This window comes from Oculina patagonica, chromosome 3 (genome assembly GCF_052425735.1).
Source record: "Oculina patagonica isolate OP01 chromosome 3, crgOcupat, whole genome shotgun sequence".
NCBI lineage: Eukaryota > Metazoa > Cnidaria > Anthozoa > Scleractinia > Oculinidae > Oculina > Oculina patagonica.
In genome coordinates, this window is record NC_135760.1 from 19,160,472 (window position 1) to 19,174,847 (window position 14,376).

The 14,376-nt window shown below is 38.8% G+C and overlaps 3 protein-coding genes and 1 pseudogene across 6 annotated transcripts in view; all 4 read left to right on the top strand.

Moving 5' to 3' along the window:
• Nucleotides 1-14,376, top strand: part of LOC144645285 (uncharacterized) — a 46,125-nt gene that overhangs the window by 5,398 nt on the left and 26,351 nt on the right. For 2 of the 4 annotated variants that reach the window (XM_078504801.1, XM_078504800.1), the window contains 3 exons: nucleotides 2,978-3,063; nucleotides 5,703-5,815; nucleotides 6,569-7,006. In XM_078504801.1, coding sequence (XP_078360927.1) covers nucleotides 5,716-5,815; nucleotides 6,569-7,006 — 538 coding nt within the window. In that variant the 5' untranslated portion in view covers nucleotides 2,978-3,063; nucleotides 5,703-5,715. Of the gene's footprint in view, nucleotides 1-2,925; nucleotides 3,064-5,679; nucleotides 5,816-6,568; nucleotides 7,007-14,376 lie in introns of those variants that run through there. The other 2 variants (XM_078504802.1, XM_078504799.1) reach the window with 2 other exon arrangements.
• Nucleotides 8,140-9,548, top strand: LOC144645700 (uncharacterized). The gene has a single exon (XM_078505249.1). The coding sequence runs from the start codon at nucleotides 8,214-8,216 to the stop codon at nucleotides 8,943-8,945; it is 732 nt and encodes a 243-aa protein (XP_078361375.1). The 5' UTR covers nucleotides 8,140-8,213; the 3' UTR covers nucleotides 8,946-9,548.
• Nucleotides 9,723-11,224, top strand: LOC144647028 (uncharacterized; annotated as a pseudogene).
• LOC144647030 (uncharacterized) lies at nucleotides 13,323-14,102 on the top strand. Its single transcript, XM_078506773.1, has one exon. It carries the CDS (start codon nucleotides 13,374-13,376, stop codon nucleotides 14,100-14,102), a length of 729 nt encoding a protein of 242 aa, XP_078362899.1. The 5' UTR covers nucleotides 13,323-13,373.

Below are 14,376 nucleotides of genomic sequence, written 5' to 3' on the forward strand. Positions count from 1 at the left end.
ATAATCAATACATGAAAATAACAATAAGATCAAAAGGAAGAAAGGAACCTTTCTAATTATTTGAAGACTTTCAAAGCCGTGATATTATGCATCCAATCCGCGATAAAATTTAATTACAACAAAATCCAAGTTCTCATTTTGAAGTCCATTTTTTTCAGTTGATACCTTTATCCAACTTGTGAAAAATTCCATTCAAGTTCCTATTAATACTGTACATTCCCAATGTTTTGCTCAGGTCTTCAGAAGCGTCTTACTAACCAAATCTAAAATAATTCCAAAACATGTTGTACAAACATTCTTCTCTTTGTGACAAACGACTTGACGACCAATTGTTCAGAAATGAAAATCGACACAGTTCTTCCTAAATAAAAAAAAAGTTTTACGGCGGAATCAGGCTCAAAAAATATACCGCAAGATCACACCCCCATTCATAGTCAGAAACCAGCAAACCATCTAGTTTGCTAAAAAAAACACTGCGTGACATCAATGACGTTACCTTTTTCATTTACAAAAATAACTTTAACTTGTCAAAGTAAGTGCAATTTCACAATGGTGAATATCAGTACAGTATGGGACCCAGTTCTCGGCCGGATCCAGTTCTCGGCCACTTTGTGTTTAACGCGTTTTTTCACACTCCAGTTGAATTAAAAGAAAAAGGTAATTCCTTCAAACGATAGACTGATTCATGTGCTTTAAGTATCTTGAGTTTGATCGTTCAATTCGATATAGAAAGCTCACACGTCGAGTTTACGCGGAGGTAGGTGAATTTGCATTCCCGAAAAATTTGTTTGTTTACGGCTCCTTAAAATTCATGGATGTAGTTAAATTCGTATTTTATCCAAAAGCCCCCACCATACCAGCTAATTTTTGGCATGTGAAACGTAGAATAATTCAGCTTTCTGCTTTAGTTAACTTTTCGTTGAACCGTTGTATTTTTTGGTCTTAATTTACTTCGAAATTTTTTCTTGCGACGTTTGCGTATTTGCCAGTTCTCGACCACCCTGCTAGCTATCACAGCTTAGCGCTTGGTTTTTAATATAATTTCATCTGCTGCTGCCAGAATGAAAGAAATAAATGTTTTAAAAATAAAGTTCAATCTTATCTCTAAGTTTTAAGCTGACTCTTGTCTTGTCTATTATTTCTACAACACTTAAATCTTTCAAGACGTACCTTTTCACTGCAAAATAAACCATCTAAATGCACGGGTCACACAATGCGGTTTTGCCAGAACCTGCACATAAGCAACTAGGCGCGTTGAAATCCTTCTTTTCTAAAGTAAAACAAAGCCTCATAAAAATAATTTGGGATCGATATAACATAAATAGGTTTACAGAGTGATTTTATGACTATGAAAATTAATTGAGCATTTTTTTTACAGATAATTACGCACAAGCTTTTTAGTGGCCGACAACTGGGCCAAGGTGGCCGAGAACTGCGCCAACAAATGGAGCTTTTATTTTTATTATTGCTCGGGCAAATAATTTTTTGACCGGTCGATAGCTTTACACCAAAAAGCTGAATAATGTAGCTAGCTCTGGGAGAAATTTCAAGTTCCTGCGGTTCTTCTGAGGTAAGAAATACAAGTTTACGTCAAAAATGGCCGAGAACTGGGCCAAGGTGGCCGAGAACTGGGCCCACAAATGGAGCTTTTATTTTTATTATTGCTCGGGCAAATTAATTTTTGACCGGTCGATAGCTTTACACCAAAAAGCTGAATAATGTAGCTAGCTCTGGGAGAAATTTCAAGTTCCTGCGGTTCTTCTGAGGTAAGAAATACAAGTTTACGTCAAAAGTGGCCGAGAACTGGGCCCCATACTGTACTTTGCCCATGGATGTAGTTAAATTCGTATTTTATCCAAAAGCCCCCACCATACCAGCTAATTTTTGGCATGTGAAACGTAGAATAATTCATCTTTCTGCTTTAGTTAACTTTTCGTTGAACCGTTGTATTTTTTGGTCTTAATTTACTTCGAAATTTTTTCTTGCGACGTTTGCGTATTTGCCAGTTCTCGGCCACCCTGCTCGCTATCACAGCTTAGCGCTTGGTTTTTAATATAATTTCATCTGCTGCTGCCAGAATGAAAGAAATAAATGTTTTAAAAATAAAGTTCAATCTTATCTCTAAGTTTTGAGCTGACTCTTGTCTTGTCTATTATTTCTACAACACCTAAATCTTTCAAGACCTTTTCACTGCAAAATAAACCGTCTAAATGCACGGGTCACACAATGCGGTTTTGCCAGAACCTGCACATAGGCAACTAGGCGCGTTAAAATCCTTCTTTTCTAAAGTAAAACAAAGCCTCATAAAAATAATTTGGGATCGATATAACATAAATAGGTTTACAGAGTGATTTTATGACTATGAAAATTAATTGAGCATTTTTTTTACAGATAATTACGCACAAGCTTTTTAGTGGCCGACAACTGGGCCAAGGTGGCCGAGAACTGGGCCCACAAATGGAGCTTTTATTTTTATTATTGCTCGGGCAAATTAATTTTTGACCGGTCGATAGCTTTACACCAAAAAGCTGAATAATGTAGCTAGCTCTGGGAGAAATTTCAAGTTCCTGCGGTTCTTCTGAGGTAAGAAATACAAGTTTACGTCAAAAGTGGCCGAGAACTGGGCCCCATACTGTACTTTGCACCGTAAGCTTTTTTCTCTGTCCTTCCGCCGAAGCAAAAAAACACAACCTGATTACACATTAACCCAAAAGTCGACCAAGTGTGCCTGCAACGATTTCCTGTCAAAACTAAAATGAAAACCATTGCGGTATGCGTCACCCGTAGCGGTTTTGTAGCAACCCCGAGCTATCCCCGTCTTTTTGGCCGCGCCAGGAGACTACGCTCTAGGACGACCAAAGGGTAAACCTTAAATCGGCCACGCCCGATTAATAACAAGCAGGTCCTAAGCCAGCCAATTAAATCCCGTATTGTCTGATCGACGTTCCGTTTTGTATTCTCATTATTTATTCAACAGTTAAAAGACTTCTGGTCTCTGTGAGTTTTGACTACAGGTCGTCAAGAAGCTGTGTTTGACGGAAAGAAGAACTTTGACTGGCGGAGGTATGTGTTGTTTAGAAAACAAGTTTGTGAAAAGTGGATTATTGTTAGGATAAATTGTTATTTTATGATAGTATCATATGAAGCGGGTAATACTGATAAGCGTAGCATCAGGGCCCTATTGGCACTCTGTGGGAAGACATTGTGACACAATCGACTATTGCCACTCGTAGCCTACGTCAAGTATGAGATTCTAATTGGTATTGATGAAAATATCATTTTGTGTGACTATGCTAAGAAGGCGGTTGAAATAAAAGAGTCCTTCAAGGTTTAACGCAGCGATAAAATCAAAACGACAAAATTATCGGTACTCTCGAAATGTAGAAATACCTGCTTTTGGTAACTGGTAACTGACATACCGGCCCGTAAGGTTTGACTACAGAGAACCTGGCGGAGAAGACTGTTTTAAAACTTGTCATTGAATGGGAGAATGAGGGCGGATCTGTATTCAAACTAACTCAAAAGAAAATTGCATTGATTCACTGAATTCTAGGTAAAAAATGGAGCGGCAATTATATCTCTAACTGGAGTCAGCTCAACTGGCAACTAATTACTTTAAATATCAAAACAAAGGCCAGAAAACCAGTGTTTGGGTTAATTCTGTTAGCCCAAAGACAAAAGTCGTGTGTCTTAGTTATAAATGACTTGTAGGAACTCTTAATCCCTATTATTCGCTTCTTGAATCTTCGACTCATTTTACCTTAATTATCACACTCTTTCAAACGAGGAGAAAACTGGCGTGAAAAACTAACGTAAAAGTGCTAAAACACCAGCAAACACTGAGATGTTTTAATGCTTCATTTGTTGCGATCCTCCCTTTTTTATAAATGAGGGTGTTGTTAAGTAAAACCCCTTAATTTATTCGATTATAAAATTTCTAATTATATTTGAGCTCTTCTGTAGTGTTTAAATTCTGAGAATACTGAGGAAATTTGATGAAGGTTTTGTAAATGTTGTAGTTTAAAATGAACTTTAGATCAAAATGATTTTAAACTAGTTTGATCAAGTTGTTTTCTCAGTCGTTTGTTCCAGATTTATTAATTTCTAGTAATCCTTAAACAACGAAAAGTACAAATCAAACCAGTTTGAAACCATTTTACCTGAAATTCATTTTAAACTACAAAATGGACGCAATTAAGTTGTCTCGCCATGTTATGATAGCAAACATTTACAATTTGTCGCAGATAAAAAAATACTAATATAACGGGAGTCGGAAAAATATTAATATGCTATGCGAAATGTATAAAAATTAAATACTAAACACTTACGTCAAAAAAGCATCGAAGTAAAAAACAAAAGACTCGATACACGATACACGATACACGATATTTAAAATATGACAAATAGCCACAAAATATGGATTCAATTAACATGAGTAACCAACGCCTGTGAGAATTTTCACTTACTGTCTTGAGATACTAGTGAAGTTGATGAAAGGTTCTGGGAATATATAGGCTGCGGCTGTAAAGCTGTATGTATGTGGTTAACGTTTGGAAAAGGCTTAACTGCTAGCTAAAAGCTGGCATTCTATTCAGAACTTTTTTGCTTAATTTATTAAAATATAAAAGTCTTGCCTCTTGAACACTAAAAGACATAATTTTTGTTTGGATGAAAATGTTACCAAAATGGCTCTACATTAGAAAGACATTTATATGGGCAATATTATTTCCCGCGCGAAATTGGCCAATTAAAGGCTGAAAAAAAAATCCCGTATTTTAAGGTCATTTCTCTGAAATAATAGAGCCTTCAGTGAGTTTTTGTCGAACTTTGCCTATTCATTGTTTATCTTACAGTCTGAAATAAAATTGGAGGGGGGGGGGGGGGGGGGGGGGGGTCACAATCCCTTGTTAAATTCAAATATAATAAAATACTGCAATATCACAGCGACAAACCGATGAGTGGTGCCGGATCTATTGAAGACCTGGATCAGTAACTAAGTTAAAACGGAAAAACGGGATGAGGTGAACGTCGTTTATGGAATGGCCGGGCTGGTTGAAATGAATAGATACTGGTGTAGGAATGTCCGGCAAGCTCATGGTGGTTGAGAATTGATCTCAGTTGTTAAATTCACGTTTCTGACGATTGTTTCTTATTCTGGACTGGTGATCAGTCTATATCTATTTTACAGAAAGGAAATTATTGCTCAATTCAAACCAAGAGAAACAAAATGGTCATCGCCATGCTCACCGTTTACGAGAAAATAATGATTTACCTCCCTTGCGCGTTAACAAGCCGCCATTTCTTTTGTGTGCGCGCATAAACACGTGTGAAATTGACATTATGCGCAGTAGAGATGAGCAATGCCATACTAAGGATTAACAAGAAATAGCGGCCATATGCTGCAGTTATATAATGATGTTCCGTATTCTCTATTGTGATGAAGAGAACAGAGCTTCACAACATGAACAGATGTATGACTGAGCAACTTTGTCCTTTCGTAGTGAATGTCATACCAATAATCTCCCCGATTAGTGAGGAGATCTGGGTACTAAATTTCGTTCAAAGATGTAAAAAATTAACCAACTGGCACAGTCGTAATTTGACAGTTATAACTAGTTATTGTGAAAAATAACAACGACACTCAATGCCATTTAGTTTAAATAGTTAGTGTACTTATTCATGGTTGTCTTTATTCACTTCAGGAACTCGTCCAACATGTTTTTCCAAACGTGTTTTGGAACGTTATTCGTGTTTCTGGCAACAGTCAAGGCGGCACCGTCACCCATCCCCAATCCGAAAGTCGCTCCTTCTCCAGGTAATGTACCCAAGCTGCTAAATCGGTTCTCTATCGAAGCCTGAAATTTGCAGACTGCAGACTAAAGAGTATTCCATTACCATTATTGAGAGCTACCGTAACTTGAACAGGCCAAGCGCAGTGCTATCAAGGCTAACCGGAACGCTATTTGGGCTAACCGGAGTGAAGGTCTGCAAGTGCTTCATCGGTCACAAATGTACATAGCAACGATATTATTAAACAGTAAATAAATCTGAAGTTGCTTAGACCTTCGTGTCCCCCTTCGTACCCCCTCTACTAACTATGGTATACGTTTAGAGACGAAGGATCGATTGAGGAACAAAAGTAGGAGAGTCTGTGAGTTTGTAGAACTGAATGTCAAATCATTTTCTCTATAGCTTATGTTAAAGTATACTTACCATAAAAGGTAATATACGAGACACAGCCAAGCATGGGGAATATCTGAGTATTCCCCTAATTTTTCAAAATTATATTTTATGTTCGCATAAAAATTTTAAACGCGTGCAAGAATAGTACTTTATATTTACTTTATTTTATAGCATATTTACAGCTTTGGCTTTCTTACCCCAAGCAGTTAGCCTCCATTTGGCTCAAAAACATGAACGGAATTTGGTCTTTAGACATTTTCTGTTCAACGAAGCTAACAGTCAGTCCTTGAGTTTCGTTCTTGGAAAACTGTTGTACATATTTTTGCGACCGAAAGTTTTATTAATTTTGAGAGTTAACAAAATATTTGCTTATTGCCTTTCACAGGCTCTCAAGTTGAATTGTTTCTGGAGAAAGAACTGCAGCTGATAAACAAATACCGCTTGATGCACGCTGCTGCTCCTCTCCAGCTCTCTCTCGACCTGACCAACAAGGCCGAGTTATGGGCCACGGAACTGGCCAATCAGGACAAAGAGAAAATTGACGTGAACTCTAAATATGGTCAGAACATTTTCTCGACCAAGGAAGCTAACGACGCTGTTACCAAAAGCGTGCAAACGTGGTACAATCAAATCAGATTTTACGATTTTCACAGCGCCAAAGGATCGCTCAAGTCATCTTATTTCACGCAGCTGGTGTGGGTGGGCTCCCAGTCAGTCGGGATAGGAAAGGCGCAGAGTGCAAGTGGGAAAACCTTCATTGTGGCTCTGTTTGATCCTCCTGGAAACAAGGGAAACTATCTGCATAACGTGTTGCCGGTTACAGGTAAGAAAAGCATGTTTGAGGTATATTGACAAGGTAAAGTTTTTAAGATAACTGTCGAGGTTTGGTATGAAAAAGTGATGAAAAAACTCTTACAGTAATACGACTTGTAAAACCATCGTGGTCTTGAACCAAGTCCGTTATCATAGCTTTCCCAAATGGTTAGCGACAGGTCTCAATCCCTGACCAGAAAAAGTGAACTCAAGACTTTTTGGATTGTTAGAAGGCAGTCTTGATAAGCAGTCTTGGCTTACAAAGATTTCCGGGAGGCGTTTGTTACGCAAGCACGTAACAATATGTGTCAAATTGTAAGCTCAAAGACTCTTCTTTCGCAGATTTAGAGTTAATTGGGTAAACAAAATGGGAAGGGTATTGATGCAGACATCGATCCCTGGGTACTGTCTTCATAAGTGCATTCTTAGTTCGTAGACTTGTAAGACACTTTACCCTCTCTGTGATTTTCTTTCCGTCGTGGGTAACCTGCGGTGACTCCACTTCCATCACATCTTGATGAGGAGTAGTCATAATGCAAGTTGCTTTAGCTTTTATGCTAAGGAGGAAAGTAAACTGAATTTTCACTAATTAGTTGGAAGCTGGTTGAAAGGGTTGGCAGCAATGCTTTGCCCGTACACCGACGTTCGATTGCTTGCCCATCATTAAAGGAGCAACAAGTTCTAGCCATCATATGCAAAAGAGCTCCTAAGTCAGCAAGCAAAGTGTCTGTTAAATAGACTGACAACTTGCCACAATCTTCGACTGGTAGTCCTTTAAAATTCGGCAGCTGAAAGAGAATTTTCCACAGTTCTGAAGAAAACATCATTTCTTATTACACCAATTAATAATGCTTTATCTACAAATTGAGTCTACAGCTGTCAGTTAAGTTGTACGTTTCTGTTTCATAGCATAGTAAGAACAGATTGAAAAGGACAATTCATAGAGGAATACTAAGCCTATTTCTTAAAAGTCTCCTAAACTACCGCTGCGTAGGAGACTAATGACTAATGACGTGCAACCTCGTAACCAGGGTCTTCGTGCGCAGTAAGGAACGAAACTCGATGTACGAGATTGTAATTAAAATGACGTGACAAGCGTATGTAAATATGCCTTTTCATGGACCAGTGCGTGTTCGTCACACACCTTTCATTAGTAATAGAATATTAAACAAGATTCTCGTGTTACGACCAGCAGGCCACTTTTTCTAGCTTTACTCATGAAGGTCATTTGTGCAGGACATGGAAAAACGGGCACTAAATCAATTGCCAAAGCTTTGCGGCACCTTGGGTTTACGGTATTTGACTGGGAAGAGCAGGCCTTTGACTTTCTGGATCATTGGGTCGATGTTTTCCAAAATGGCACCAAGCCAGATGTGAAACGAGTTTACAAGAATGCTGATGCAGTCGTGGATTTCCCAGGAGCCTTTTTCTACGAAGAAATACTGGAAGCTTTTCCTGACTGTAAAGTGCTTCTGAGCGAACGAGAGGAAGATTCGTGGATAAAAAGCCTTGTGCGTCAACTGGAAGCGATTTTTGCCGACCGATCCCAGATTCGATCCATGCTATCGCCAACAACGAGGAAAATGGATTATATTTTGGACTCCTACATTACTGCCACCATTGGCTCTTGTAATACAAAGTCCACCTATGTTTTCAGAAAGCGATATCGTATCCACAACCACCGTGTTAAGTCGACTGTTCCCGCTGACAAGCTGTTGGTGTACAACGTAAAACAAGGATGGAAGCCATTGTGTGATTTCTTGGGGTGCGAGGTCCCGACTGATCCCTTCCCACATGAGAACGTCAAAGCTGAAATTAGCAAGACGGCGTTGCTCATAAGCAGATGTGGCCGGCAGATAAAATGGGAAATGCTGAGAGGTCTTTTGGCAATCGGTTCAGTTCTTGTAATGATTGTAGCAACATTTCTGGCGATCTGTTTGAATCAGTAAAATTGACCTCAAGGTAACTAACAACAATGACTTGTTTATTATGCTTTATTCATGATGTTTAGTTTGTTTATCCGATAAAGAAGTTGTGGCTCATTTAACTTTTTCGTGTATTGTCAGTTCATGAAAAGACTCTCTAAAAACTGGAAGCGTAAATTTAGCCTTAAAGTTCATCGTGTTCATTTTGTGTAATTGTCGTTAAATTTTAGATGGCTCTGATCCCCCTTCGAATAAGGTTTCTAAACTTTGCACAAATTTGATGTTCTATTAATCACAACAATAAAACCAGTGGTCATCGAGCTTTTTCTTGAGTGACAAGCACAAATTTGAAATTAAAATTGTGGGTATCTTAAACAGGTTATACTGTTGCTATGGTAAACTTAGGCTCGATTTCCGCCGTCTTCTCGGGGCTCATTGTCCCAAAAAAAGCGGCTGGGAATCGAGCCAATGGTAAACTGTTATGTCACAACAAAAATGACCACAACTTGTTCAGTGTGTTCACCAGTGATTGGGTATTTGTTTGACACCATTTTTGTGGCATTGGCTTGTAAAGAGTGGTGGCATTTTTCCATTAAAGTATTGGTGTCCGTCTACTAATTTTTAACTTCAAAACATTTAATCTTCAACAATCCTTTTTTAACAAATTTTATTAATCCTTTGAGAAAAACTATCTCCTCCCAAACACCCCCCACAATAACCAAAAAATTTACAAAACACCGCAATACATAATTTGGTGCACAGGTAATGAGCAGAGAGTTCTTATTTTCGGGGGACTTGTCAAAAAATCGCGAAATTAAAGACCTGCGGAAACGTATTTTTAACGTTACATAATAAGGTGAGGAGACTAATGGCGTGACATAGACCTGTATATAGATTTTGCTCAGCAACGTTTTGGTAACGTTAAGTGTTTCGAGCAACCTTTTGTACGCAACCTACTGAGAACAAATGAGCCATCTGATGTATTAACAAACAAAATGAACTCAAAATCTGCAGTTGTTTTGATTGCGCAGTAAGGAACGAACATGTGAACGAAGATTGATGACGTGACAGAAAGCTTGTGCAATAACACATACTGCAAATGTGCCTCAGTTTCATGGACCAGTGCGTGTCAGTCACTAGTAATAGAATATTAAACAAAATTCTCGAGTTACACGCGAAGCAGAAAATTACGGCCTTAAATTGGACATCGCATCAGCGGAGCAGGCAATTCTTTTTAGCTTTACTCATGAAGGTCATTTGTGCAGGACGTGGAAAAACGGGTACTAAATCAATTGCCAAAGCCTTGCGGCACCTTGGGTTTACGGTATTGACTGGGAAGAGCAGAGCTTTGACTTTATGGATCACTGGGTCGATGTTTTCCAAAATGGCACCAAGCCAGATGTGAAACGAGTTTACCAGAATGCTGATGAAGTCGTGGGTTTTCCTGGATACTTTTTCTACGAAGAAATACTGGAAGCTTTTCCTGACTGTAAAGTGATCCTGAGCGAACGGGAGGAAGATTCGTGGGTAAAAAGTTTTGTGCGTCAACGGGAAGCGAGTTATGCCAACCGATCCAAGATTCAATCCCTTTTATCACCAACATTTAGAAAAATGGCGTACATTATGGATTCGAATTCCCACATTACTGCCATCAGTTGCTCTTTAAACCCCAAGTCCACCTATGTTTTTAGAAAGCTATTTCGCATCCACAACCACCGTGTAAAGTCGATTGTTCCCGCTGATAAGCTGTTGGTGTACAACGTAAAACAAGGATGGAAGCCATTGTGTGATCTCTTGGGGTGCGAGGTCCCGACTGATCCCTTTCCACATGAGAACGTCAAAGCTGAAATTAGCAAGACGGCGTTTCTCGTAACCAGATGTGGCCGGCAGATAAAATGGGAAGTACAGAGAGGTCTTTTCGCAATCGGTTCAGTTCTTGTAATAATTGTAGCAATCTTTCTGGCGATCTGCTTATATCAGTAAAATTGACCTCAAGGTGACTAACAACAATGACTTTTTTATATTTCTTTATTCATCATGTTTAGTTTGTTTTTGATCCGATAAAAGAGTTATACCGCATTACGAGGTCTCATTGTCAGTTCGTAAAGACTCTCTAAAAACTGGAAGGGTAAATTTATCATTAAGCTTTATTCGTTTTCATTTTGTGTAATTGTTGTAAATATTTTAGATGGCTTTGATCCTCGAACAAGTATTTTAAACATAACAAACATTTGTATCGTACTATGCTAATCACAACTCGACAATAAAACTAGTGGTCATAGACCTTGTTCTTGAATGACAAACACACTCACATTTTGAATCATTTTGGGGTGTCTTTGACAGGTTATACTGTTGCTATAGTAACCCGCCAAAGTGACCACAACTTGTTCAGTGTGTTCACCAATGATTGGGTATTTGTTGGATACCATTTTTGGTATTAACTGTTAAAGAGTGGCAGCATTTATCCGTCAATGTATAACAGTTGGAAAATACTGGAAACCCTTACCAACCACATCTAAATAGGAGGATTCAACATGGTGGATGGCCAAAATGAACCATTTGTTACGATACCTCCTCCGAAGACCTCAGAAAAGAAGATTCATGGGTAAAAAGATTTGGAATGAAAAGGGACGAAATTTGTGCAGGAGCCCAAAAAGAACTGAAAGCGGGAAGGCCCAAGCTTATTCTTTTATTCTGTTTAGCGCAATCGAACAGAAATCAAGTTTAATTTAACAAGACATCGCTGCGTAGAACACAAGAGCAAAATACTTCCGAGCAGTTAGAATGGAACACTACAATGTATAAACGAAAGAGACTAATTATATATGATGGAATCTATTAGATTTCGTAGACAGAAATTTCTAATTCATATAATATAAAGGGACGCTGTGAGCAAGAGACCGCCGGTTTGACCTTTCTCGCAGCTCAAAAGCTTGCTCGCGCGTATCGCATGTCGTTTATCCGTGATATCACACTACAGTATAACGCAATATTTGTTGAGACAACATAGGGACATCTACAAAAAATATAAAAATATAAAATAAAATATTACTGTTGTTCAATTGAGCAAATCTACGAAGAAAATGTATTATTTGCATCCTTGGTCTGTGAATTCATAACAACTGTACTTATTTGAATTCCACCAGATCCTCAGGCTATGCAATGCTACTTATACAATCACTAACAAGCTTCTTATGTTTCAAAAATGTAAGCTGCAGTTGGATAACAGTCTTTTTCACACACAAGGTGTCAGCTAAGGTGTCAGACCCCTTGTGAAACGCCATCGCTTTTGCATGCATCGCGTGCCATTTTTCTTTAAGAGCTAACGTTTAACACTATGCTCCAGGAGGGGCAGGATGACATGCGCCACAACGAGAATCAAAAGGCCCTCAAGCTGCCTCGTGGCACAATGTTGCCCGAGTGAAATTGGTGAAAGCGAACAGCTGTTTAAAGAAAATTTGAGACTTTTCACCCCAAATGCAATTTCCTCCTTGGACCTCCACTCAACTAAAACTAAAATTTATTTGTCCCATTTGGTGGTACAGATCATAGTTAGGCGGCGAATTAACGATCTTATTTAATATTCCAGTTAGTTGAAAAAGCAATTAGTTTAGCGTTTTTATTTTTTAACCTTGATATAGTTTTAATGTTTTTATCTACTAGTTTTAATGTTTTATTTACACACGACCCCACAAGCTATGTAGCTTTTTTATCCCATCGTGTATAAATAAAGGTTTTTTTTTTTTGATTGATTGAAAAGAACAATCCGTGAACTGATCGGACTTAGGCTTAATTTACACGGGACCGGACGGGAATCATTTAGATTGGAGTAGACAACTGCTCTTTCAAAGACCGGGAGCTCTGATGAAAACATTTGATCATATTAACACATGCATGTATAAGTTGCACACTACAAGTATTAAATTTTTATATCGAGGAAATATAGTTCTTTGGCTAAATTCCAGAGGCAGTACCAGCTTCTTCGGTCATGAAGTTACATGCCTTGTGTAAATCATCATAACAGTAAAAGCGAGTCAAAACAATGCGAAAATATTCTACTTCGTTTTGTTGCAAATGCACAGCCATAAATGCAGATATTTACAATAGCAACTGGTGAAGAAATTAAAATAATTTTATTGGCAATCTGTGACCCAACAAACAGAGACCACACAAACAGAGAATGGCAAACTTGTGCTTTGACCGATGGTACATACGGGGGTGGGTGGGGAGGGGGCGGGGGCGGGGGGTAATAATGTTGCCACTGACAATATGTACGCATTGTCATAACCTGCAATTAGGCGTTAGTTCTCGCGGCGGTGTAGTTTAGCATTGTCATGGATCAGTGCGTAAGTGTTCGTGACTAGCGCGTAACACGAGAATTAATAAAAACAACGACCGGTATAAACTTGACATCACACCATACATGCGAGTTTTGTGCCATATACTTTGATCATGAGGATCATTTGTGCAGGATTACAAAAAACGGGTACTAAATCAATCGCCAAAGCCTTGCGGCACCTTGGGTTTACGGTATTTGACTGGGAAGAGCAAATCTTTGACTTTGTGGATGACTGGGTCGATGTTTTCCAAAATGGTACTAGGCCAGATGTGAAACGACTCTACCAAAATGCTGATGCAGCCGTGGATATGCCTGGGTGTTTTTTCTACGAGGAAATACTGGAGGCGTTTCCTGACTGTAAAGTCATTCTGAGCGAACGAGAGGAAGAATCGTGGATAAAAAGTTTTGTGAATCAACTAGAACTGGTGGATGCCGCTCGATCCAAGATTCGGTACATGCTATCGCCAACGTCGAACAAAGTGAGGTATATCACGGACTCCTATTGGTACGCTGCTTTTGGCTCTTGTAACCCCAAGTCCACCTATGTTTTCAGAAAGCGATATCGTATCCACAACCACCGTGTAAAGTCGATTGTTCCCGCTGACAAGTTCTTGGTGTACAACGTAAAACAAGGATGGAAGCCATTGTGTGATTTCTTGGGGTGCGAGGTCCCGACTGTTGCCTTCCCACATGAAAATATCAATGCTGAAATTTCTTCGACGATCCTCATGACCAGATATGGCCGGCAAATAAAATGGGAAATGCAGAGAGGTGTTTTTGCAATCGGTTCAGTTCTGATAATAATTGTAGCAACATTTCTGGCCATCTATTTAAATCAGTGATATTTAGACTCGATTAGACTCGCATAGTGAATAACAACAATGACGTCTTCATTAAACTTTTGTTTATTCTTTTAGTTTGTTTTTCATCAAAAAAAGTTATACCGCATCAAGAGACCAAAGTCAACTTTTTCTACATTGCCAGTTCGTAAAAAAAAGGCTCTCTAAAACTTGCAGCGTAAATTTAATCATTAAGGCTTAAAATAGTTTTTTATTTAAATCTGGCCATAAGTGACCAAAAACTTCTTCAGTGTGTTCACCAATGATTGGGGCTCAT